Here is a 23,285-nt window from a genome sequence, read left to right as displayed (position 1 = left end):
TAAAATATTTCGTATGTGCCTATTTTGGTCACCGATCACTGAGAAATGCTGTAAAGTATAAACATAAACAACACAAGCATTCTCAGGCTTTATAAAGAAGAAATATATCTGCAAAATGTCATATACTGTAATAACTTAGGTTTGCCTAACATTATAACAAAATAAGAGTATTTCCAAGAAACAAATAATACTGTAACGCATTGAAATCTGCAGATAATAATGTATAACTGGAATTTATGATCGAAATTTAAATAAAATCTATGTACAATTCTAAAATGTAAGACTATTATCTCATGTTGGGGGACCACCAGATTTAGAAAATTATTTAATTTCTCTCTGCATAACTTTAAATAAAGTATATGTGTAGGAGGCTAGGAGCCATACGCAAGGTCTCTGTGTTATCTATTAACTGGTGGTTTCCCATGGAAAGAGAGAGGGGGTGATATTGTCTGTTGACAGCTATTCTACCGAAACATTGATCGCAATTTCACCACAATCGCTAACACAATTGTCATCTCACTTTGACTGTTGACACTGTATTTTGGCCCTTGTTTATAAAAATTGTCAAACCAAGAGAAGGAGTGGAGCACTTTAGTTTGAGCGCGTCAAAGTGTTAACTACCTGTATTTAGGACTGCCTACAACCACAATGTTTCTTTAAACTTAAAATATAGACTTTTTGTATAAATGACTCACCATCTTGCTGTTTGTAACGATGGGAGATTAAAACATTTGTGGGCTTCTCCATCCCCAAGTTGAGAAATTCCACCGAATGTTTCCCGTACTTGTGAATCTTGAAGACCTCGTGTTTTAATCCAGTTCCGTAGATGTAATCCTCAAATATATCAATTCTGTATGGTTGAGAAATTCCTGTAAATCAAGGCAGAGAAAGCGTATAACATCAAGTTACCCTTTTAAAAACACTTGCAGCTTTAGGATAATGAAGTGGCTGATACAAGAAAGCAAATTGTTCTTAACGCACGTTGTTTGGAAGCATTATCTTTTGAGACACAAAAGCGATGCAACTCGCAATTATATGATAATTAAAGTAAAGGAAGGCAAAGAGCAGCATGAATAGTACGTGTTTGAAAGAACAAGTTGTGCTTTGTTTTCCAGCAGGGTGGTTGTTTACCGTGTCTTTCGCTGATTGTCACCACAGGGTCCGAGCCATCCAATCTCATGCTTCCTATCTGTGATAGCTCGGGATCTGCCCAGTATAATCGCTGGTTGAAATAATCAATGGTGAGGCCTGTGGGAGGATGAAGGGAAAATATTTTATTTACCTGACCAATTACACAGGGATCATCACTGAATCCCTCAATGCGGCAGACCTTCAGGTCAGAGTAGTTTCAGCAGATGAACAGAATGTGAAGACAAGATATTTTCTTTATTTCTATCTCTGGCTGTTTGCATCCCACATTCATTTTGCTTGTGTCCAAATAGCATAGTGGATCTTGGCTTGCTTACATTGCAATTTTCTAATCAGTGCCTCACTTTCACCTTCTCTCAAAAGTCCGACTGGATAATTGAGCACCTGGCTTGGGCGTTTAAATTGGTTTGCATTTTTTTTCCACAGATGATGAATTCCTTTTCCTGTTACTAAGACAGAGTGTGGGTCCCTTGAATTAAAGGAGGCCAAAGACGCTCTTCAGAACTAGATCAGCACTGAGTGTCTCCCTATAGACACACCAACACACTCCGTGAGCTAAGTATTCTTTCCTCCGGCTTAACTCATGCAGTGTATATGTGGGTATGTATGTATGCGGGTCATAACAGACTGTTTACTGAGGAACCTGATGACACTTCCTATGGGTATCAATCTGGCACCATACTATACATCTAATGTCATTTAATGTGATACAGTATACAATTACAAAGCAGGTTACATCTTTCTGTGGCATTTCTTTAATTGAAAGTGTGAACTAGCTCCAGTGTGTGTAGAATTAGCTAATGAGCTTGTCAGACAATTTAATGTACAGTGCTTTGTGTATTCAGTGGATTGTAATAAATTACGTGCAGTGCATCAAATGTGTCACGGAGGTTAGTGCGGTTTCATTACTTCCTCCTCTGGGCTTGTGATGGGAAAAACGTCCTGGCTTTGAATAACAATGCTCTATTTTATTTATGGTATGGACATATGTGAATTATTCCAATGTGCACAGATGAAGAATGTATATAAGGGGGCAATGGTGTTTTAAAGATGTTGATTTTTTAGAGAGGTCAAAAAAAGTTTAACTGGAATATGCATGGACCAAGTTAAAAATGGTTGTTGAGGAGGGGTTCTTAGTAACCATTGTTTTTCCTGCAGTAAAAATGTAGGGAGCATTGGGTTTACATACTAATGGCCATACCATACTTTTTGTAGTGTGTAGTGTGTTATACAGGTTTGTGTGCAAAGGCTAAAATCCCAATTTGCTTCTAGAGGGGGTATCTCTTCACCTCGATTTGGCTCTTTTGTTTTGTTCTGTGAGATATTGACATCACTATGTAACACCCAATTCTATTGGCTAGCCCTCAAACACACTGTACATGATAGGCTAAGTGACTTATCTAATGGGGCTTTCACACCAACGCGCTTCCAGGGCCGGTTCAGAGCTAGAGCCTGAAAAGCACCGGTTTTTCCTGTTCAAACCGCAGCGGAGCCACCTCTAAGCTCCGGAATCCGGTTAGTTTCAAGCACCAAAAAATTGTCGTCTAGAAGCAAGAACCGCATACTTCACGCTTACGTCGAAGGGGGGCGAGATTAACCTGAGCTAACAGTTAAAGGCGAGTACGGCAAATAAAAGTTGTAACAAGCAGTAGCTCGGAGAAAAGTGACTAGAACGCAACCACACACTTATAAAAAAAAACAAACATACTTTATAAAGTCAGGCAACACTAACCAGGCTTCGTATGATTCTGTTTATTTGTACCTTACTTTGACCATCCGTTCGCTGTTATTGATCATTGTGGAGAGAGGCAGACGTTTTGTTTTGTATTATAGCAGCTATCGGATGGAATCAATACATGGGCTGCACAGGTTGTCATGTCCGACTATCACAAGCAAAATCATAATGAAAAATACGCCGGTAAAATGTGCCTGTAGAAAACGGCTTATGCCACAATAGGATAGCAACAACAAGTAGTCAGTTTAGCTTCGGTTGCTATGCTAACATTACCCATTTTATACCAGAGAAACTTTAATAACAGCGTTGTGATACCAAACAGCGTCAATTCAGACTGACACACATTCACTCATGGGGGAATTGGGGATATGTATCAGCTGCTTGTGTGACTGTCAGACAGTGAATACTTTACAGTCGGTAAATGCCGCTGAAACACATTAATAAACAATAAACCACGGCACTCTGGAGAAAAGTATGAGCTTGGAGAAGTCGTTATTTAATTTAATCGGGCTTTGTATGATTAAAAGCAACACGATCATCGACCCGACGCAGTCCCCCATTGTTGTTGTTGTAGTGAGCGCTGCAACGCCGTTGGGGAGAAAATCAGGTGACGTCATGACGCAGCAGCGGCAGCACCAATCGGGCTCTGAGCTGTGTGAACAAGACGGGGGCTGAAAATATAAACCGGTTCCGAACCAGAAAAAAAGAAAAAGCTCTAGCACGGAGCTAGAACGGGAATCGCGTTGGTGTGAAAGCCCTATAAGGGCAATCACTACAGAGCCGGCCGGCTAACCAATCAGAGCAGACTGGGCCCTGGTTTCAGACAGAGGGTGAAAAGAGGTGCTGCAGCACAGGTAGTATGAGAAAAAGAAAGACCTTTTTGAACATCAAAGCATTACTTCCTGCTCTGGGCTTGTGATCGGAATAACATCCTGGCTTTGAATAACAATGCTCTATTTTATTTAGGTTATGGACATAAGTGAATTCTTCCAATGTGCACAGATGAATAATGTATATAAGGGGGCAATGGTGTTTTAAAAATGTAGTTTTTTAGAGAGGTCAACGGAAGTTTAACTGGAATATGTATGGATCCAAGTTAAGATTGGTTGTTGAGGAGGGGTTTCCCAGTGATGACTGTTTTTCCCGCAGTAACAATTTAGGAAGCAATTGGTTTGAAGGGGGCCTACCATGCTTTTGGGTTTTCGTTGTTGTTGTGTGTAGTGTGTTATACAGGTTTTTGTGCATGTGGATGATCTGCAAAGGCTCAAATCCCTCCATCCGCTTCGATTGAACTCATCGTTCATCATTGATTTGTTCTGCGAGATAGTGAAATCACTATTTAACCCTTACTTCTATTGGCTAGCCCTCCAACACACTGTAAATGATAGGCAAAGAGGCGGGACATCTCTAAGCGGTTGACAATCACAACAGAGCCTGCCAGTTAACCAATCAGAGCTGACTGGGCTCTGGTTTCAGATAGCGGGCGAAAAGAAGTGCTACAGCACAGGCAGTATGAGAAAGACCTTTTTCAACAATAAAGTGTGTAACCATGTCACAGTAGAGGCATTAAATAGAATTATGAAACCTAACATTAGCATAATATGTCACCTTTAACAACATGAATCTACTTTCTATAACCAAATGTTTTCATACACTGTATGTTAGAGAATTAATTTTGTCTGACATTCTGAGAACTTTCATCTCAGTATTTACATAAAATATAAGGGACAATCATTTAACTGACCTCAAATAAATGTTGTGATTTTTTTTCTTTTAATTAAAGTATGAACATTGGGGGATGTGATCAACAAATATGCTGTTGAATGAGATTCAAAACTGCATCTGCAACTGCCAAATAATAAAAGTACCCGGAGGAGTATTTATGGCCGGTGGCAGAATGTAGCAATATTTTTGTTGGCATGTTATTTGTTTCCGGGGAACTTACAAAAGGTATGCATACAACTCTCTGATGATGCAACACATGTTCCTGCCAACGGTTTCACACTATTCCACTGATTGATGGCTGTTGGCAGTAACACGGCAAGAAAAGTTGCAATGCGCCAGCAAAGCCAGAGAAGAAGACCACTCCACCGCTATTGGATGTAAACAACAATGTTAACGACGGACGTTTGAAAAAGGAACTGCACTCAACATAAGTAGTCAGCCTTGTGTTACACTTATAAAATGAGTGTAACACTGGATGTTAATAGTACTTTGTTTTTTTCTTGAATACACCACAGGTTACCTTTAGGATACCAAAGTAACGAGTGGGAAGAAATACATGGCAATTTGAATAATTTATTGACTTCAAACAGAAATACCTACCAGTGGGTCTTCTGAGGTTTTTATCCAAGAGCACTCTGCGCAGGGAGCCATCCATGGCTGATTCCTCTATTTGAGAGTGATCGCCTATTACGCTCCAGTACATCATCCTGCAACAGAAACAAAGAAATACTGTACCTCCCTGAAACCAGCCTTTTGTAACATACGGTAGACAGTAAGATGGTAGAACACCTATATAGCCACATTTGAATGCATCTTACATTCACACAGCTTGATAAAACGTAATAAGCCTACACACACCCGGCGGAAGAGCTAAATACATTGGTGGGCATTTGACTTGCGAGGGTGGGCCCAATGTACAAATAAAAGGTGGCACATCAGTTTATTGAACTTGCTGATTAATTACAATGTAGAAATAACATATGTGCATCTTGAATTCACTGACAAGAAAACAATATAGTTAAGGTATATTTGCATTTAAGAAATTAAAATGAATCTTCGGGGGGCATTGCCAATATGCTGACCCAGTTTCAGCCAGGCAGAGCGTTATATTAGTAACATCATAAACATTCAGGATATACCTGGACCTCTGCAGGAGAACTTTTTTGATAAATCTGTTTTTGTTTTATGCGTTCTAGCTATCATTTACATGCAAAGAACATGTCTCAATCATTGAAAAATGTAAATGCCTAACATTTCAGCAAACAGGCATGTTTATTTTGAAGATTAAATATGAATAGTGATGTACAAATATTCACGCTCCACCATTTCTCCTCTTCTGCCTCTGCCGCTCAGGGATGACCATCAGATTCACACAGAGAGTTAGTTCATATCTACTAGCTCTTATGTGATGACTATCTCCATTCACACAAATTACATTTATTTTCTTCACATCAACTTACATTTAAAATATTTTCGTGCCCATCATTTTTTTACATCTATCGCAACATATTTGGTCGTTCTCAGTACATATTCTTATAGTTGCTTTGGTCTTTGGTGATGATGTAATATCTATATAAGTAAGTGCATTTGCATTAATAAAAAATGTTCAGGCCATTTTCAAAAATGTTCTTGCTAACTAGCTGATGCAGCTAACGAAAACATTTGGAAAGCCTCAGTATTCATTGTGAGATTATATGACAACATCAGTGTAGCCGCTCTGTTGTTGTTGGAGGTTACATTGAATATCTTGCTGTGAGTAACATTATTGATTTAATAAGTAACTGATAAGGCTACTTAGTAATTAGAAAATGGCGTACATGTTCAATGTCCATCAAGTAATAGTTTATTGATTACATTCTCCAAGTAGAAGTGCCAGGTGTTTATTGGAGGGTTATTCAATTCACCTGTTGGTATCTTATTATTAATTGGGAGCAGCTTCGTGCAATTCTACTCCTGGCCAATCAGGGAGTGACTCGAGAGGTGGGGGTTCGGCCCTTTTCAGAGCAGCTTCTTTTTTCAAGTAAATATTTTTGTATGTCAGGCTGTCTAATCAGGGGATCAGTACCACCACATACTGATACAAATGTCCATGAGTGAATATTTTGAGTTTTATTTTTTATTTGTATGAAGCATCTCATAGCTAATTTGATGTGAAAGGGTTATCTTCGTCTATTGCTTAGTCAGTAAAGGTATTCCATTGTTAGCTGGCAGCAAACATGGTGCCTACTGTAGCTCCGATCGGAAGGAGAAAAACAAATCAGTGGCAGATCTACCCATTGTTTTCTGACATAACACACTTGTCTACAGGTCACAGGTCTTGAGAGATGTCCGTGGAAAAAATAGAATAGCTATGTGCACAACTTACCCTCTGGCTGGGTTCACAGCGATGGCGTATGGCTCTCCGGCTATGTCAGTAATCAAACGTGTGCAATTTGGTCCCTTCAGTTGACCCACATTTATGGAATATCGCAATTTAGTCCAGTGGGCCGTGTAATAGCTGAACCAGTGCATCCGAGAGTGATCAGTCCAATAGATGTTCCCTGTTATCCAGTCAGCAGAAATATCTCTGGGGCGCCGGAAGTCAGAACACTGAAAACAATAATGGCCACATTGTCAGGAGCTCTCTTTAACTGGTGAGCAAAAATGTATAGCTCTTTACTCAAAATTGAACATAAGCAATTAACCTCATAGTCAAATAACTTTTAACCTCAATGCTTATAATATATGTGGTAAGATACATTTACGAGGGATTATTTTTGACAGATAACAATGGATGTTATAAACAAGCAATGTATTTATTCTCTCGACTAAGGTGGCTGACAAGTGCAAACATGCTACAATGGTGCAAAACACTTGCATTAGGAGAAACGTGCTGCAGCTTCAGAAACCATTACAATATAAAAAACACATTCAAATTGAGGAAACATTTTCACCAACTTGATGAAACATGTGCAGAGTTTTGTTTATGCAACGCTTTAAGTCAACCATTCGCATGTTTCGTCAAGTTTGTGAAAGATTTCTAAATGCTGGGCATGTGTAATCAAGTTTGTGAAGATATTTATTTATTTTCATAGTTTTTGAAACCGCAGTGCTTTTCTCCTAATGGAAATGTTTTGGGCCGTTGCAACGTGTTTGCACCTGTCGGCCACCGTACTCAACCCATATTTCTCAACCCCTAATTGGACAAAAAACCGCCGAAGACAAAAAAAATGTACCCTGATGTTTAAAAAAACGTTAGATATACTTACAATGTTTTTGGCATTTGTTTTAGTTTGACTTCTTTCTAGATTGTCTTTGTAAAAGATTCCACCGGGGTTAAACTGTGTTGCCCAGATGAACTTCTGGTGGTGAAACAGAGCATCCATCCCTATGATGCGGGCATTGTCCTCGATGTGAGTGAGCAGTTTGTGTCCATTGCTCTGGTTGAATGGATACACAAAACTTTGGATCTCAGTGTCATTGGCAATGTAGAGCACCCGTTCTTCTGGTCCTGTATGATGAGATGTGAATATGTAAGACAAGCCAACAAAAAACAAGTCAACATTAAGTAGTTTAAGAACAGTGCATATAAATACAGTTTAACATTTTACAATAAGGTCATAATCACAACTTAGCATGCAGAGTAAAACTAATGTTTCATATTCAACTTTAGGATCTTACCTTTTGCTATGCAGTTGCCATTTATCTCCTTATAATTCCGATCACATGTGCACTTAAAAGATCCTTTGATGTTTGTGCAGTAATGAGGACATATGTCAAACTGTAGGCATTCGTTTATCTCTGGAAAAAGAAAGAGACTTATTTAATTGGCAACAGCTTTTATTTAGACACTTTTTTAATATTTGTTTTTCATCACTAATGAGACACAGACGCAGAACAGTTAAACCAAGGCCAACAGTGGTCAGGATATAACAATGCACAAGTAGAAATGTATGTGTAAGTATGAACCTTTTGTATAAATGTTCTCCATGATAAGTGGTGCCCTCGACCCATTAGTACAGAGGAAATTATATAATTATTTTTATTTTATCTTAAAGGTAATAACTACAAGAACAAGAGCCTTCAAACTTGGAAACAATTACAGGGCCAAAGGGTTGAATCAATTATGAAGGCAATCATCTGTTGAGACTACAATAACTGCATCTACAATTATATACGTTCAGAAAGATGAAGACAGTAGGCGGTAGAAGAGAACAAATCACGTAACATATTGAAAGCAATATATTTATAAACAGTAGTCCTAAAGTAACATCTGGTTTGTGTCTGATCATATTATCATACATTCTGTTTTACCTCATCAAAAGCTTTGTAAATGTTGCTATATTGTGTGAAATTGTTGTTTCTTATTTCTTGCTCCTGTTGTCTGTATGTTGAGTTTGAATTCTAGTTGTATAAATGATTTTACTTACAATAATTCTTCACAGAAAACCTTTTCAATGTAAAACTATTCATACCTTAAACGTAATAATCGGTTAATCAAAGGAAAATAAATAGTTAACCCAACAGTCCAATGTTTAAGATAATTAACTATTTATCACATTTCCTTTAACTGTTAAAATGGGAACAAAGAATAAAAGTGGTCAAACATTACCTTCGCATTGGCCTGTCTGTTGGTTCCTCTTAAAGCCGTGTTTGCACTGGCATGTAGCATTAGCATTCGTTTGGTTGCAAATCGCATCCTCTCCACATGGATTTGTTTTCTTTCCACATACATCTCCGCTGGAAACTACAAATAACAACAGCACTTTGATTACAAACCCGTCCTCTGTTTCTTAAGACACCTGCTGAGTCTATTCTTTTGATGTGCAAAAGCCGAAAGGGCAGCATCTTCTTTCATGAAGAACACAGCCACGTCAAACACCTGCATGCATATATTACCATAAATAACAAAACATCACGGTCAAAATTAGCAGATTGCTAAGCTGCTTGATAACGTCATGGCGATGTTTCCATCTCTTCCTAATGCTTCTTTGAGGTGTTTGTGCTGTACTCACAGGCTTTGCAGTCTTGTTCGTCCGAGCCGCCATCGCCACAGTCACTGAACAGGTCGCACTGCAGCTGCATGGGGACGCAGCGTTGGTTACCGCAGGTGAACTCTGTCTTCCCACAAGGCCGAGGTCTTCCAGCTACCTCCTCTGCTTCAGTACACAGGGTCGATTGACAAGAAAAAAAATATTCAAATAGAAATATGTTTCTTTCAGTTTCAAGTGATATTTAATTAGAAGATGAAATGGTGACGGAGCTTTATAACTCTCATTACACTTTAGTTTGCTTTTCCGAAAATACATTTGTGTCCTTAATTACCTGGTTACTCTATTTTCTTTGTAAACCTTTTAAACCGTGATAATTAGCAATTAATTTGTAGTTGTTTTCACAGAGACAGCTGTAGGATTGTTGTTGCTTAATTATTTACGAGTAACAATTTATTCAAACTTTCATCTTTCCTCGTTTGACAATCACCCCAAACACAACAGAGAGGAGAAGGGGAATTAACTAAATGGAGTGTTGGAGGTGGATGTATGGAACTGGGATTAGGGTGAGAATGAAGGGATGGATGGAGGCCAGAAGCGCACAACAGTGAGAGGTAATGGAGTGAGCTAGGAGATGGATGGACGTATCAACGGAATCAGAGAGGAAGATGGATTGGGGACAGAAAGAATGAAAGAGTGAAAGATGAGAGAAGTGATTTGTCCAATCCTTTCAGGGCTGCTGGGTTTCATCGTTCACACCGGGCTTGTGTGGGGTATGATGCCAGCAGTTATGCCTTTAGGCATATCGTAGAAAGTAAAAAAAACATTTTGCGACAGGAAAGCTCACTGAAAAAAACGATTTTTAGTACACTAAATGATTTAAAATGCAGCCTTTAAATCTCTCAATTACGCACAGTGGCAGGTACACCCCCTGCCTTCCATTTGTAAGCCCTTGAGGTGATGATTTGAACATATGCAGCTAGCTATTGGAGTAAGAGAAGAAATGAATGTAAAGTAGACCTTTTTTTTAAATCACAAACTGTATGATTGTATGATTGCCTGTGATACATTTATACAGTATATCCAGTAAAAGGCTCGAATCAGGCCAAGAGTCTTCTCCTCCAGTATATTCGATTATATATCCGGCCTAACCATTCATTCATTGCTGTATGAAATAATAGGAAATCTCCGCCCAATGATCATCTGGGAATTTCCAAATGCCGCCAGTAAACTCCTTACTGTAAATGCCTTGGATTGTGATAGACCAATCACAACCGTTTATCTGCGTGCCTGGATGTCTGGGGGCGCCATGTTGAGATAACACGCTGTTGTTGGGCGATGTCATCTAGGGTTAGGCTTTATACAACATTGAAAATTGATTTTTCAAACAAAATGTGTTTTTTGTTTTGCTTCAAACAGCAACAGCTATGAGTGAAGTGTGTGTGTGTGTGTGTGTGTGTGTGTGTGTGTGTGTGTGTGTGTGTGTGTGTGTGTGTGTTAGTACAATAGCAGAGCAGCTATACCAATCACAGTTCCCTGAGTGTGTTTTTGGTACAACTGTGGTTACAAGGACCTCCTGCATTACACCACCCTAATGTCAAGGGCTTCCCGAAATACTTTTGATTAGTCGTGCCATGCAAATTTAAAAGAAATGTATCGACCTGGTCAGTGTTTGTACCAAGTGGGTACAACATGAGCATGAAAGGCCGATTTGTTAATGCTAGAGTTTTAGTTGAATGCAACACTTATTTAATGCTAGTTTGAAATATGGCTCTCAACCCAGGGGTCATTGATTAATATATTGAGTGGCCATGAGATGATAAACAAGTTAAAAAAGAACGATGAAAAAGATGATGTGAGTTAAGCGGCAACATACATTTGAGTCTTTCATACTCCTGTTCAATTATTATAGGCAATTGAGGAGGGTTTTTTAGTAAGTAACACTTTTTATTTTTTGGGGTCCTGCACTAAAAATGCGTTGAGCAATTGCTTTAAGTTGCAGTTTACCATCAAGTTTAGCTTTTCAGTTCCTCTTTCTATCAGAAACCAACAGTGGTTATGGGTTGCCGTATTCTTCCCAGCCCCAAAAAATGTTTTAACATTGCACTAACCCAGTGACCATCAACTGGCGGCCCGCGGGCCACATCCGGCCCGCCAGACATTCTCATCCGGCCCGTACGACGGGGGTGACTGTGGCGTTAGTGCGTTCGCCCCCCACAAAAAATGTGTTATACAACGTCTCGTGAGTAATGTGCAGTACCGGAGTCCAACAGAGAGGCAGCAGCTGCGGGACAGTAGCCTGCTTTGAAGAAGAAGTGTTCCATTGTGAAGAGTCTGCTTTATGCGCTCCGCAGCACAGCAGTAGCCCCGCTGCGACAGAGTCCAACAGAGAGGCAGGAGCTGCGGGACAGTAGCCTAGAAGGGATCCTTCGTGTGCGTGAAGAGACTGCTAAGCTTTATGCGCTCCGCAGTACCTGAGCGTGCTCCACTAGCACTCCCCCCCGGTTAACAACTTCAAAATTCAGGGCTATATAAAAATCGCTGGCCAGCGAAAGTGTCTATTGGATAAATGTTGGCCCTTGGACAAATGCAGTTGGTGATCCCTGCCCTAGACCCACAGATTGGCAAGGGCAAGGCATCAAGGAACCAACATGTGCAGATGTAATGGTAGGGTTTAATAAGTGCATTCTGTGCTCACCACACTCTTCTTCATCCGAGTTGTCACCACAGTCGTCCACTTTGTTGCACACTTGGTCTGTGCGCAGACACACGTGATCGTTTCTGCAACGGAATGGCCTTGTAGGAGGGCAGGGAAGTTTTGCTGGAGATAAAAAGAAAAGTTAATATGTCTTTGAAAAAAAAAAAAGCTGCATGCAATCTTGAAGGGAAAGACAATGAAATATTCACTATTGCAAAAATAGAGAAGTAGAGTAGTGGTTTATAAAATATGCATTGACTGTCTTCAAAGGAAAGCCTCGTGAGTGACACTCTGAACCCACCACACATGTCAGCGTCTTCATCAGAGTTATCTCCACAATCGTCTTTGCCGTCACACACCCACGTGTGAAGCTTGCATAAGGTGTTGTTGCAAATTAACTCATCCGCCCGGCAGAAGAAAGCACCTGCAATTACACAGATAAGTCCTCAAGACGTTTTGACACTCGAAATGAGCTGGAAAAAGTGCATTCAAGGTGCTAAAAGATATGATTCAAAAACCTTTATGACAAGATTACAATGACAAATCATTTAACATAATGATCCAGACAGCCCTGTATCATTTTGGCTCACAAAAGCAAAATCTGAATCTATTCATCTCATCTTAAATCTTTCATCTTCGCTGCATTCAAAAACCCCACATCAGCCACTCATCTTCTCATCCTACCTGTCGCATATTATTCTCTGTTGTTCAGTCTTCTTTGTATTAAATGCTTTGAAATGGTCAGTGTTGAGGACTATATTCTGAAAGCATAGCTACCAATTACTTCACACTGGAAGAAGTTTAACTTTAAAAAACACTACCCTAGGGAGAAAATTGCGAATAGATAAAGCTAGAACAATTAGTTTTACCTAAAATTGACAATGTGACATTAAGTAATACAATAAAATATAAAACAAAAAAGTAAGTTTACTTGAATCTTTCTTTAATTGTATAGTTGCACTACCAGCAAGCTATACAGCAAAATGTGGTTAAACTGGTTTAATCAAAACTCATGAAACCACCACGGACCAAAGTGGTGAAGGAATGAGTCCTAAAAGCCGTAAATGACTTAGCCTTTTAGCACTTCTGGTTCCTTGTCTCAAAGTCAGCTTGTTTGTGTTTGGTTAGATGCTGGAGAAACTGTCTGTGTGTATCACAAGCTTACAAGATTATCACATTTAGCTATACGACATAAACAATGTCAGTAAAAACATCACTTGTGAATGCCTAAAGCTTATTTGTGATTTGAAAACGGTGGTTGCTAACTAGTGGCTAACTAAACATCACGCCAAACATTAGCTGCTTTTAGCTTAGCGCTACTGACGCCTTCGAATTTGGTTGAGGGAGCCCTTACGATGCTAACTTCCGGGGCGGCTACAAAACTACGTCATCCCTTCACCACTCTAAAAACACACTAGCACTTACCCTGGCTGCAGTTTTCCTCATCACTGTGATCCATGCAGTCCAACACATCATCGCAGCGCCAGCGCCGAGGGATGCAGTGCGCACGATTCAGGCAGAGAAACTCATCTTCCCTGCACTCCTTCACACAGCCAATCTGTCAGCAAAGGAACAACGTAAATCATCAAAACTGCCCATTCCAGTGATGTTGTCGGGCGCAATCACAGGAAATCAAAACAAATGATTTTCTGGTTGCTTGTTTTTTTTTGATCATGTGAAGCTGCACTAACCTCATCTGAGCCATCCAAGCAGTTGTCATGTCCATCACACCGCAGGCTGGCTGACACACACCCTCCGCTGGCACACACATACTCGTTCAAGGAACATGAAGGGGCCACTAGAGAAGGGCAAGGTATATCAGTCAACAAGCCGCTTTTGTCAACTACAAATCACTCAGGTGAGACCTTTTCAGTTTTTGGCTCTACAGTGTGAAGAAGTGAACGATTTCACATAAAGCTGACTGAAAAAGTGGTTTCTTGGAGAGTATTTGTCGATCACTCCTAAATACAGATTGATGTTGTCTTCAGTGCTTTGCAAGTAATAAACAGTATAACTTTCCAGAGCAAATTTAGCAACAACTGCGGCCATTTCTGCCCATTAACATATGTGATTCATTTTCAAGGACTGCAATTAGCATGGAAATTCATAGAGACTATTGAAATGTTTCTGGAAGTCACCATCACTAACTTTCTAATGCGTTTTACTGTAGGCTATAGTGTACAGTAAGGGCATGTGCACTATTCATTAATACAGCCAATTCTTCCATTTATTAAACCAATGTTCCTAACATAATGGATGTATGCCAATGAAATAAGGACTGCTTTCTTTTGAATTCAAAATCTAACATTGATAAGGGAATCATTGTATATTCGTCATGGGTAAAGGTTTAGGAAAGCAATGACCTTCGACAAGCAACAACAAACTTTTCACTAAATCACATTCAGTACATCTCCTAGCTATTGAGAGGATAACCTTTTCTTTCACCATATATAGAATAATAAAGAAAACAGAAATAAGAAAAAAACATTTCTGGGCACACAAGGTTTAGAAATATTCTATGCACAGACAAGTAATTCAGTAGCACTTCCTACAGTACATGAACCTTTTGCAAACTAAAGGACATCGGTTTTGCACCTGTTTCCTGGCAGTTTTTCTCATCTTCCCCCATCTTGCAGTCTTCTTGGCCATCACACAGCCACTTGAGCGAGATGCAGAGGTAGTTGTGACACCGGAACTGGTCCTCTGCACAGCCTGTCTCACAGCCCTTCTGTAAACAAACACAGTAAACACATAATATGAATATACGGTAAGGAATCTGTGCCATATTAATATGACACAGTGAATGTTAACTGTTAGAAGGAAACACTTTAAACTAATAGTTTTCCCTTTTCTGCAGTGTGTAATATAGGTTTTTGTGCATGTAAATGGTCTGCAAAGGCTAAAATCCCAAAATGCACACCAGAGGGAACCCACACTCCCCACCTGCTGGGAACACCTCAATTGGGTACCTTTGTTTACATCTGTAGCATAATGACATCACTATGTAACAATCGCATGCCTATTGGCTTGCGCATGCTATGTGATTTGCTAAGAGGCGGGACATCTCTAAACGGTTGACCATCTCAAACGAGCCGGCCAGCTAACCAATCAGAGCAGACTGGGCTCTGGTTTCAGACAGAGGGTGAAAAGAGGATAATATTGTATTTATCGTGCACTTTTCCTATCCACTCATAACACATCAAGGAGTTGAATTTCATCACCTATTGGACTTAGTGTGAATACAACCAAGTGCTGTGAAATGATTCTTCCTAACATACACACCACTTTTAAGAAATTGCTTTTATAATCTAATGGTTAGATTTTAAAAAGAGTATATTTTCAACTTTAATAAGGGATGTGCCTTTACGGAGAATCACTGGAAATCACTTGATCTGATATCAGAGGGAAAGAAACGGTCAACAACCTTCAATGAGCTAGGCTACATTAGGTGTTGAGGTATCCAGTTGTTTACACTGGAGTTCATTGATTATTCTAAATTCTCATATTTTAAACTTTTGTACAAATGTTTTATTTTGAATATTTGAGTGGTGCTGACCGAACAAAACTGCTGAAAAAGCGTTGAATAATAAAAAGCAGCAGTATTGCATAATTGAGTTATGTTGTGGGCTAAATCATTCTGCCTTTAGGAGTGTAGAATATTAGTTTCGTAGTTTGTTATTTTAGGCTATGTTAAGTGCATCACAACTAATGTTTTATTAACATCTTAGCTGTGGTTAGGGGGTTACAACGACGGTTACAACGACGGTTACAACGACGGTTACAACGACGGTTACAACGACGGTTACAACGACGGTTACAACGACGGTTACAAAGCCATTCCTATTTTGAAGAAAACAAGAAATACAAATATATATATTAGAATAATTTTTTTTTTTTTACTGTATTTTAATTCTGATTGAAAGGTAACTTTATAAAAGACAAGTATTGAAGGGTTATTTAAGGTTTTCTCTGCTATCCATGGAATTGTTTTATAGAAATACAATAAAGCAATAAATGAACAAGAATAATGAATGGTAATATTGCTTTGAATTATGCATTGAGCTGCATCGTTACAACTGATTGAGCATTCTTTGTATGCATGCTGCATAAATCTCTTTACACCGTGCAAAGCTAGAAAAAGGCACATTTTAGCTAATTTCTTCACATATTAGAGCGTAACATTACAATGGCAATTTGAAACCTCATAAATTAAGATATTCAAGCATATTTATGAACAAAACAAGCGGTATCTGTTTCCATGAAAGGCATGGGGGATTAGGATTTTCAGATGCAAATAAACTCTAGGTATTTCACAAGCTAATGTACTTGAAAGTACAATAACTAGAATGAGATTTTTTTCTTTACAAAAGGCTAAATACCCGTCTAATTTGATCTCCTTTAACATTTGTCATATTCAGTATGTGCTTGGACTGCAAGCTGTGATTCTAACACACCATTATAGAAGCTTGATTGCAGAGCAAATCGCAATATCCATAGGTAAATACTGTAATTTTCATCCGTAACAATACTGCTCTTTATGTAAAATGACCTGTACATTATATGTTAGCCAGTATTGCCCAATGATCTAAAATATAGGTTAGCACATGAATCAAAGTGCTCGGAAATGTTTTTATGTTTCATCTAAGAGTATATCTATTATAACAGAAAAGGAAAACTTTGTGAAGTATTAATGTTTGATAAAAGGTCCAGTGAATAGGTTTTAGTGGGGTCTAGCTGTAAGATTGCAAAATAATAAATATCCCTCCGCTACCCCTCCTTTTGAAAGCGCGTTGGAAAGTTACAGTGGCCCAAAGTGGCAAATAAATTCGAGAACCTCTTTAGAACCAGTGTTTGGTTTGTCAGTTCTGGGCTAATGCAGAAACATGACAGACCCTATGTCAGGACATGCGCCTTATGTATATATTTAAAAGGGCTTTATATTTCCACGCTCCCTGATCGTCGCTTAAAAGGTTGTTCAGGTCTGCCATCTTGAATACCGTCTAACAGCTTTGATTTCAGTGAGGATTGAAGAGGGATCTCTGAGGATTAACTGATATCTTTTCTCTCCTAACATGATTTTCAGCATGTCTTAAAGCGTCCTAGATTGGAGGGACTGAGGGAAATGTGGTTGAAATGTAAGATACTTCGGATGCAATCAACAATTCTTAGTTCTAGGAGTTATGCACTAATGAAAACATAGTTATGAATATTGTATTCCGTTTCTGGCTGTAAATCCCCCTAATTCCTTCACACTGGTCCTCTAAAAGTGTTCTTCGTTTGGAGCCAGTTTTGAAGTGTGCAGTATTTTATTTCTAATTTAGCGTGCCGCTCATATCTGTGCCTCATTAGCACCACTTGTGGGTTTACCTTCCTCTTTGATTCATAAGTAAGTGGCACACATATCTCAAACACTGGCCTCATCTGAATTATCCAGGCAGTCATAGTCCCCGTCGCAGCGGAATCTGGACGAGATGCAGTCTCCGTTAGCGCAGGCAAAGTCCTTGTGGTTGCAGGTGACCGGCTCTAAGTTGAGAAAAAAACACAACAGATATAAAATCTTGCCAAATTGATTATTTTTTCCAGAAAAATACATAAAAATACATACATCCCCCGATGCAGTGATTAGCCAAATGTTCTGTGTTGGCAAAACCATCATTTGAGCTAATTAGAGTCATTTTGTATTAGGGGTGGAGGAGCTAAGCTGATCAAGATGCAAGGCTGCTCTCACAATGGAGGGGGGGCAACACACTTTCCAAAGCCAAATAGCTTCAGCCATTTAGTGCTAGTGTGTCCCTGAGGAGAATATTAGGGCACAGCTAAACAGCTGCATCACATCCAATGTCTGGGCCCTCCCCTTGTTATCAAGGACTGTTAGCTAACCCGTGTTATGTGTGTGTTATGAGTTGTGCTGCAACAGAGAGTCCCAGCAGGCATTGCAGCAAATAAATCTGATTTGCAGCCTCTCCACTGTCTGCGGGGTCCACCTGCTTAATTCTTCACCATCCACCACTTGACTGGCTTCTATTTGCATGTATGTGACATTAATAGGTATGGGAAATGAGCACCTCATAAATCACATAAATGATGCACACTCAGCAGGAACACACAAAAGGCATGCAAACGTGACGTAAAGGCAAACACACACATACACACGTACAATGCGCAAAAATAAATGGAATTTAACGAGGTGTCATTCCACGAGTAAATACAAGTTTTTCTTCTAAAAAGTGAGCATGAATATATATGAAAAGGGAATATGAGCGGGTTGAATTACAGAGAAGAGATGGTATCAAGAGCTCCGGAGTCTGAGTCTCATATTATTATCAGGAAAGATAAGATAGTGGGAAACATTATCCACAGATGCAGAGGTGTGTGGGAGACATAGAGTTTGTTGTGGTGGTGGGAGGGGCTCTCAAGTGTCTTCTAAGTAACCCAATTCTTCAGTGTAGAACGTCAGTAGTGTATAAAGAACAAACTGAGCTGCCAGAAAGTGAAGGAGACGGGTACTCACTGCAGTTCTCCTCGTCTGAATTGTCTCCACAGTCATTCTGGCTGTCACACCTCCAGTGGTCCGGGATGCAGTTGTTATTCTCACAGCGGAATTCATGAGGTCCGCAGGTCTTTTCATCTTTTTCATCAGGAGCAAACAAACACAAAGATGAAAATGGCTTCAAAGAGCATGAATATTAATGGCGCTACCGTATTTTCTACGTGTAATCATCGTTTCCTCAGGGTTTCCCTAAGCAAGTCTGACACGGAGTTCAAAACACAGTGCGCACTCCAGAGGCTAACTCACAGTAAGATGAAATACCTGACTGTGCTCCCAATCATCCTCAACAGTTTGTGATTCACAGAACACAACAAACACTGAGGTATTTGATTTTTCTATATACCGTGACCCAAAGTGTTTCTGTTTCAGTACCAGTAGATATCACAGTGGTTTAATGATATGTTTAAATTCCATCACTTAAACACAGTAACAGCAACTTAGTTCTGTATTGGTCTATATCAGCTCATCACTTCTTGGTCTTTAATGGTATTTATTTGTTAAAGTATTAGTTGAAATAAATGTTCATTAACAAATATGTTTCCTAAAAAGACCAGATACGTAACTAGTTTAAAGTCTTGTTCTGTTGCAATAGAGCAGATGGATCTTCACAGTTTCCAGTAAAGACAATGTCTCTCTGAGTAAAGCTAAAGTAAAACGTATAACAAAAAAATCTAAAACAATGAGCTTTATTCATCTTGTACACGAGGTGTGAAAAGAGTGGGCACATTAAAACATATAAGCTAACAGTAAATTGGGAACTTGGAGACTTGGAATAACACCAAGGTACAGCTTCCTACTTCAAATACTAACCCACTAACTTACTATGTGACCCCTAAAAGGACATTTACATATAGAAGTCATGCAATCGGGAGCAATATGGGGTTACATAGCTTGTTACATTGACATGTTGATTGCAAGGGCCAGAGATGAAACTGCCAACTTTCCAATTGCTCTACATCCTGAGCCACAGCAGCTGAACATCTTTAGAAAGTCACTTTAAATGTTACTCCTGTGAGTCAATAAATGGCATTTAAGTGTCGACTTTGGTGCCAGTAGCTCAGTTTGTCTTGGGAACCAAAGGGTCGCCGGTCAAGTCCCGATAGGACCTAAACATATCGAGTGGGATTGGTAGCTGGAGAGGTGCAGTTCACCTCCTTGAGCAAGGCACCAAATCCCAAACTGCTCCCGGACGCCATTACACTGGCAGCTCCGTGGCTCTGCCCACTCTCCATTAGTGCATGTCTATAGGTCCTGTTTGTGCATGTGTGTATTTCGGGTCAGAATTGTGTAATTGTAAAATGAAACTAGAGTGAATAAGTGAATTTCCCCTAAAGGAATAATAAAGGTAATCTTATGTATGAATGTGTATGCTGTTTAAAGTGACTGGTATTTATGCTGAATGTGTCAACGGTGGCTTGCGGTTGAGTAAGTATGAAGGGTCTGTAGTATATCATTCTTAAATCAGACCCAGTTTAAACATTAATGGCCTAGTGGTGGAATTATCCAAAATATCCACATTCACTTAAAAAAGAAACAGATGCTTTACATATTTACTCCAGCAAAGTTAAACTCAGCCTCCCTTTAAAAAGTTGTTTCAGCGTAGACATCATCAGGGATAATAGCCAAGGTAACGCTGTTATCGGTTAGGGAAGAGATGCGTCATAAGGGGAGGGTGGCAGATTCTGCCTGGATCTCCTTCCAACACGACAGCAGGAGGAGAGAATCAGGAGGGAAAGCTGAGCGCAGCAGCCGAGGACACAAGGCGGCAATTCATTATGAGGCAGCTCAGTCACTAACTGCATATAAAAGATGTGACACAGGAGTAATATTTCCCCGCTAAGCTAGAGCTCATTACGGTGCTAACAAGCAAAACTTCCTTAAACTGTCTGAGATCATTCAAAGTGAAAATAAAGTAGCTCTAAAGCAGCATTACCTCTGTGAGAACTTTTTAGGTGATGAATTAAAGGATGAGACTGCATATAACACAGTTTGAGGGGCTAAAGTCAAACATCAGAAACAATTCAACAAAGCGGGATAAGCATTTACTCAATGTTACATCAGGGTCCTCTCGAGTTAAGTGACATTTAAGCAGCAGCAAAACAGTCACATGAAACCGACTTGAAATTACAAAGGAAATCTATTGAGAGGAGGTGTGAGGCATCAAACATCAAAGCATTCATAATTCTCAAATTGCAATCTTGTGCAACCCGCATTAACTGACAACACTATCACAAATGGTTGTCACACAAATAGAAACACCTGGCCTAATTGTGAAGGCATCATTTGTAGATATTACGTGCTAAAGTAAAACACATTATAACAAAAATATATATATATATATATATATATATGTTATGTACAGAATAATAAACTGTATTATTATGACTGACTTCATGAATGAAAAAGTATTGGATATTTTTTTCTTTTGCTAAAACTTAAAACTAAACTGCAGGGTTTAGCATAATTGTGGAGAGAACATAATTCTGTCTCTTTAAAGAGGCATTTCAGGCCAAAACAGCCCTGATGAAAAGTCCTCCAAAGTTAGTTTTTCCTCCTGATGTAGAGAATGTTCCCAAGGTGCCCTTGCAAAAATGTTTTTTTTGTTTTATTTTGTGTGTATGTTTGTGAGGTCGCACAACAAACTGAGATCATAACGCTGAGCTCTTATCGACAAAAGCGAACAGCTGTCCTTCATGTGGTTCTCCCTCCACACATCATCCGATGAGGCGGTGAGAACACGGTGAAGGATGGAGACGGACCAGAGTGAAGCCAAGTGTAAAATTAATTCAGATCCTTCCCCCCCTTTAGCTGAAAATTAAGTGAAGTGCTGTGATTTATGGTTAAGTGGGTTCCCACAACTCACCGCAATTAGCCTCGTCCGACCCGTCTGCGCAGTCGGGGTCCTCATCACAGACCCAGAGTTTGGAGATGCAGTGCATGGAGGCCTTGCACTGGAACTGGTCCGGGGAGCAGGTGCTTTCAGCTGTGAGCAGAGAGAGGATTTGGATTATTTTTGAAACATTTGAAATTTAAGAGCCAATGAGCAACCATTAATCCCCCTTAAAACACTCACATACCTGCTCAGTGTGTTATTATAACAAGTAGTTGTTGTGTTGCCTATTATAAAACCTCACATTGTTACAGATAGCATTTTAATTTCAGTGGTGCAGTGCTCATTACAAAAGTGCATTTAAAACCACATCCAATCATTGTGGAAGACTAGGAAGGGGTGAAGTAATTAGCTTCACTTTAATTAAAGTCCTTTTTTTAAGTCTCTCTTTCCCCCTCCTTACATCTTGCATCCTCTCCCCCCACTCTGACCCCTCTTGCAATCACATGCAAGACAAATCACAGCAGCCTGAAAGACTTGAATGGGGTGTGATATTCTGATGAGTTACATCAGGGCAGAGGAAATCTGGTCTTATCCTCTGTGCGATTCAATAACTAATCCCTTTTCACAGGAACAGGCCAAAACAAGGGCTGCTTTTGGAATACCTAATGAACATGTTGTCATGCATTGTGTTGGAGCAGGACATAAATCTAACATTTCAAATGATATATCTTTATCCACTAGATTAAAACAATATATATATATATATATAACTTTATTGTTTATTTATTATTTATTTGTTTATATATTAGGTCTTAACATGTACGTATGTGCATACATATGTATATGTATACATGTGTATGTATGTACTGTATGTATATGTACATTGGTATAGCTGAGTATACTATGTGTGTATGAATGTATATTTAAAAATCACCCCTCTAGTCTGTATACATAATGAGAACATTTCTTAGTCCCTTATGCGTATCAATGTCATGTAATCAGCTTTCATTTTAAATTAAATATATATTACTGTTTACATTTGTTATTTCTACTATTATTTTATCTTTGTTTTGTATTTAAGTTTCTTGTGTTTTACCTAATCTTTATGAAAAACACGGGTTTGTATTCTGAGTGAGGTGCATCGTAACTAGATCGATAAATGGAGAGTATCAAATTAAACATAACAAATACGTTGATTCTTATTTGAGAAATTATTTGTTTTCTTTTCAAAACTTCAAAATATTAATAAAATTGAAAATACATATGACCAATAGATTTATACATATCCACACTCCACAGTTGTTTATATATATAAAAACAAATCTTAAAATAGTGGCTGTGTTATAGGCTTTTGCTGCATTGTCGGGACAGATTGAAACTTTATTCATGAGCTCTCCGGTCTGAAAGCCATTTTGTAAGTCCATGAGTTTGAAAGTAATAATGCAGAGCCTTACGGCAGTCCGTCTCGTCCTCTCCGTCTCCACAGTCGTCCTGACTGTTGCAGCGCAGGTTAAGAGGGATGCATTTCTGTTTCCTGGTGCACTTGAACTGGCCTGACAGACAGATGTATGTCTCTGAAAGAGAAAATGGGCAAGAGCAGCGGGAGGTTGAATCAATAAGAAATG

General features: G+C 39.2%; 1 protein-coding gene across 5 annotated transcripts in view; it reads right to left on the bottom strand.

Annotated features, from left to right (window-relative positions):
• Window positions 1-23,285, bottom strand: part of lrp1bb (low density lipoprotein receptor-related protein 1Bb) — a 326,595-nt gene that overhangs the window by 23,290 nt on the left and 280,020 nt on the right. For 4 of the 5 annotated variants that reach the window (XM_034218589.1, XM_034218591.1, XM_034218593.1 and 1 more), the window contains 17 exons: window positions 23,115-23,234; window positions 21,691-21,810; window positions 18,789-18,905; window positions 17,694-17,800; window positions 14,873-15,005; window positions 13,969-14,075; window positions 13,703-13,835; window positions 12,579-12,701; window positions 12,278-12,400; window positions 9,604-9,747; window positions 9,201-9,335; window positions 8,270-8,389; window positions 7,858-8,099; window positions 6,975-7,198; window positions 5,210-5,316; window positions 1,132-1,248; window positions 696-869 (listed from right to left, as the gene is read on the bottom strand). In XM_034218589.1, coding sequence (XP_034074480.1) covers window positions 696-869; window positions 1,132-1,248; window positions 5,210-5,316; window positions 6,975-7,198; window positions 7,858-8,099; window positions 8,270-8,389; window positions 9,201-9,335; window positions 9,604-9,747; window positions 12,278-12,400; window positions 12,579-12,701; window positions 13,703-13,835; window positions 13,969-14,075; window positions 14,873-15,005; window positions 17,694-17,800; window positions 18,789-18,905; window positions 21,691-21,810; window positions 23,115-23,234 — 2,346 coding nt within the window. The remainder of the gene's footprint in view (window positions 1-695; window positions 870-1,131; window positions 1,249-5,209; window positions 5,317-6,974; window positions 7,199-7,857; window positions 8,100-8,269; window positions 8,390-9,200; window positions 9,336-9,603; window positions 9,748-12,277; window positions 12,401-12,578; window positions 12,702-13,702; window positions 13,836-13,968; window positions 14,076-14,872; window positions 15,006-17,693; window positions 17,801-18,788; window positions 18,906-21,690; window positions 21,811-23,114; window positions 23,235-23,285) is intronic. The other variant, XM_034218590.1, reaches the window with a different exon arrangement.

This window comes from Gymnodraco acuticeps, unplaced genomic scaffold (assembly GCF_902827175.1).
Source record: "Gymnodraco acuticeps unplaced genomic scaffold, fGymAcu1.1, whole genome shotgun sequence".
NCBI lineage: Eukaryota > Metazoa > Chordata > Actinopteri > Perciformes > Bathydraconidae > Gymnodraco > Gymnodraco acuticeps.
Note: the sequence above shows the minus strand (reverse complement) of the source record. Positions and strands in the feature narration are given on the sequence as shown.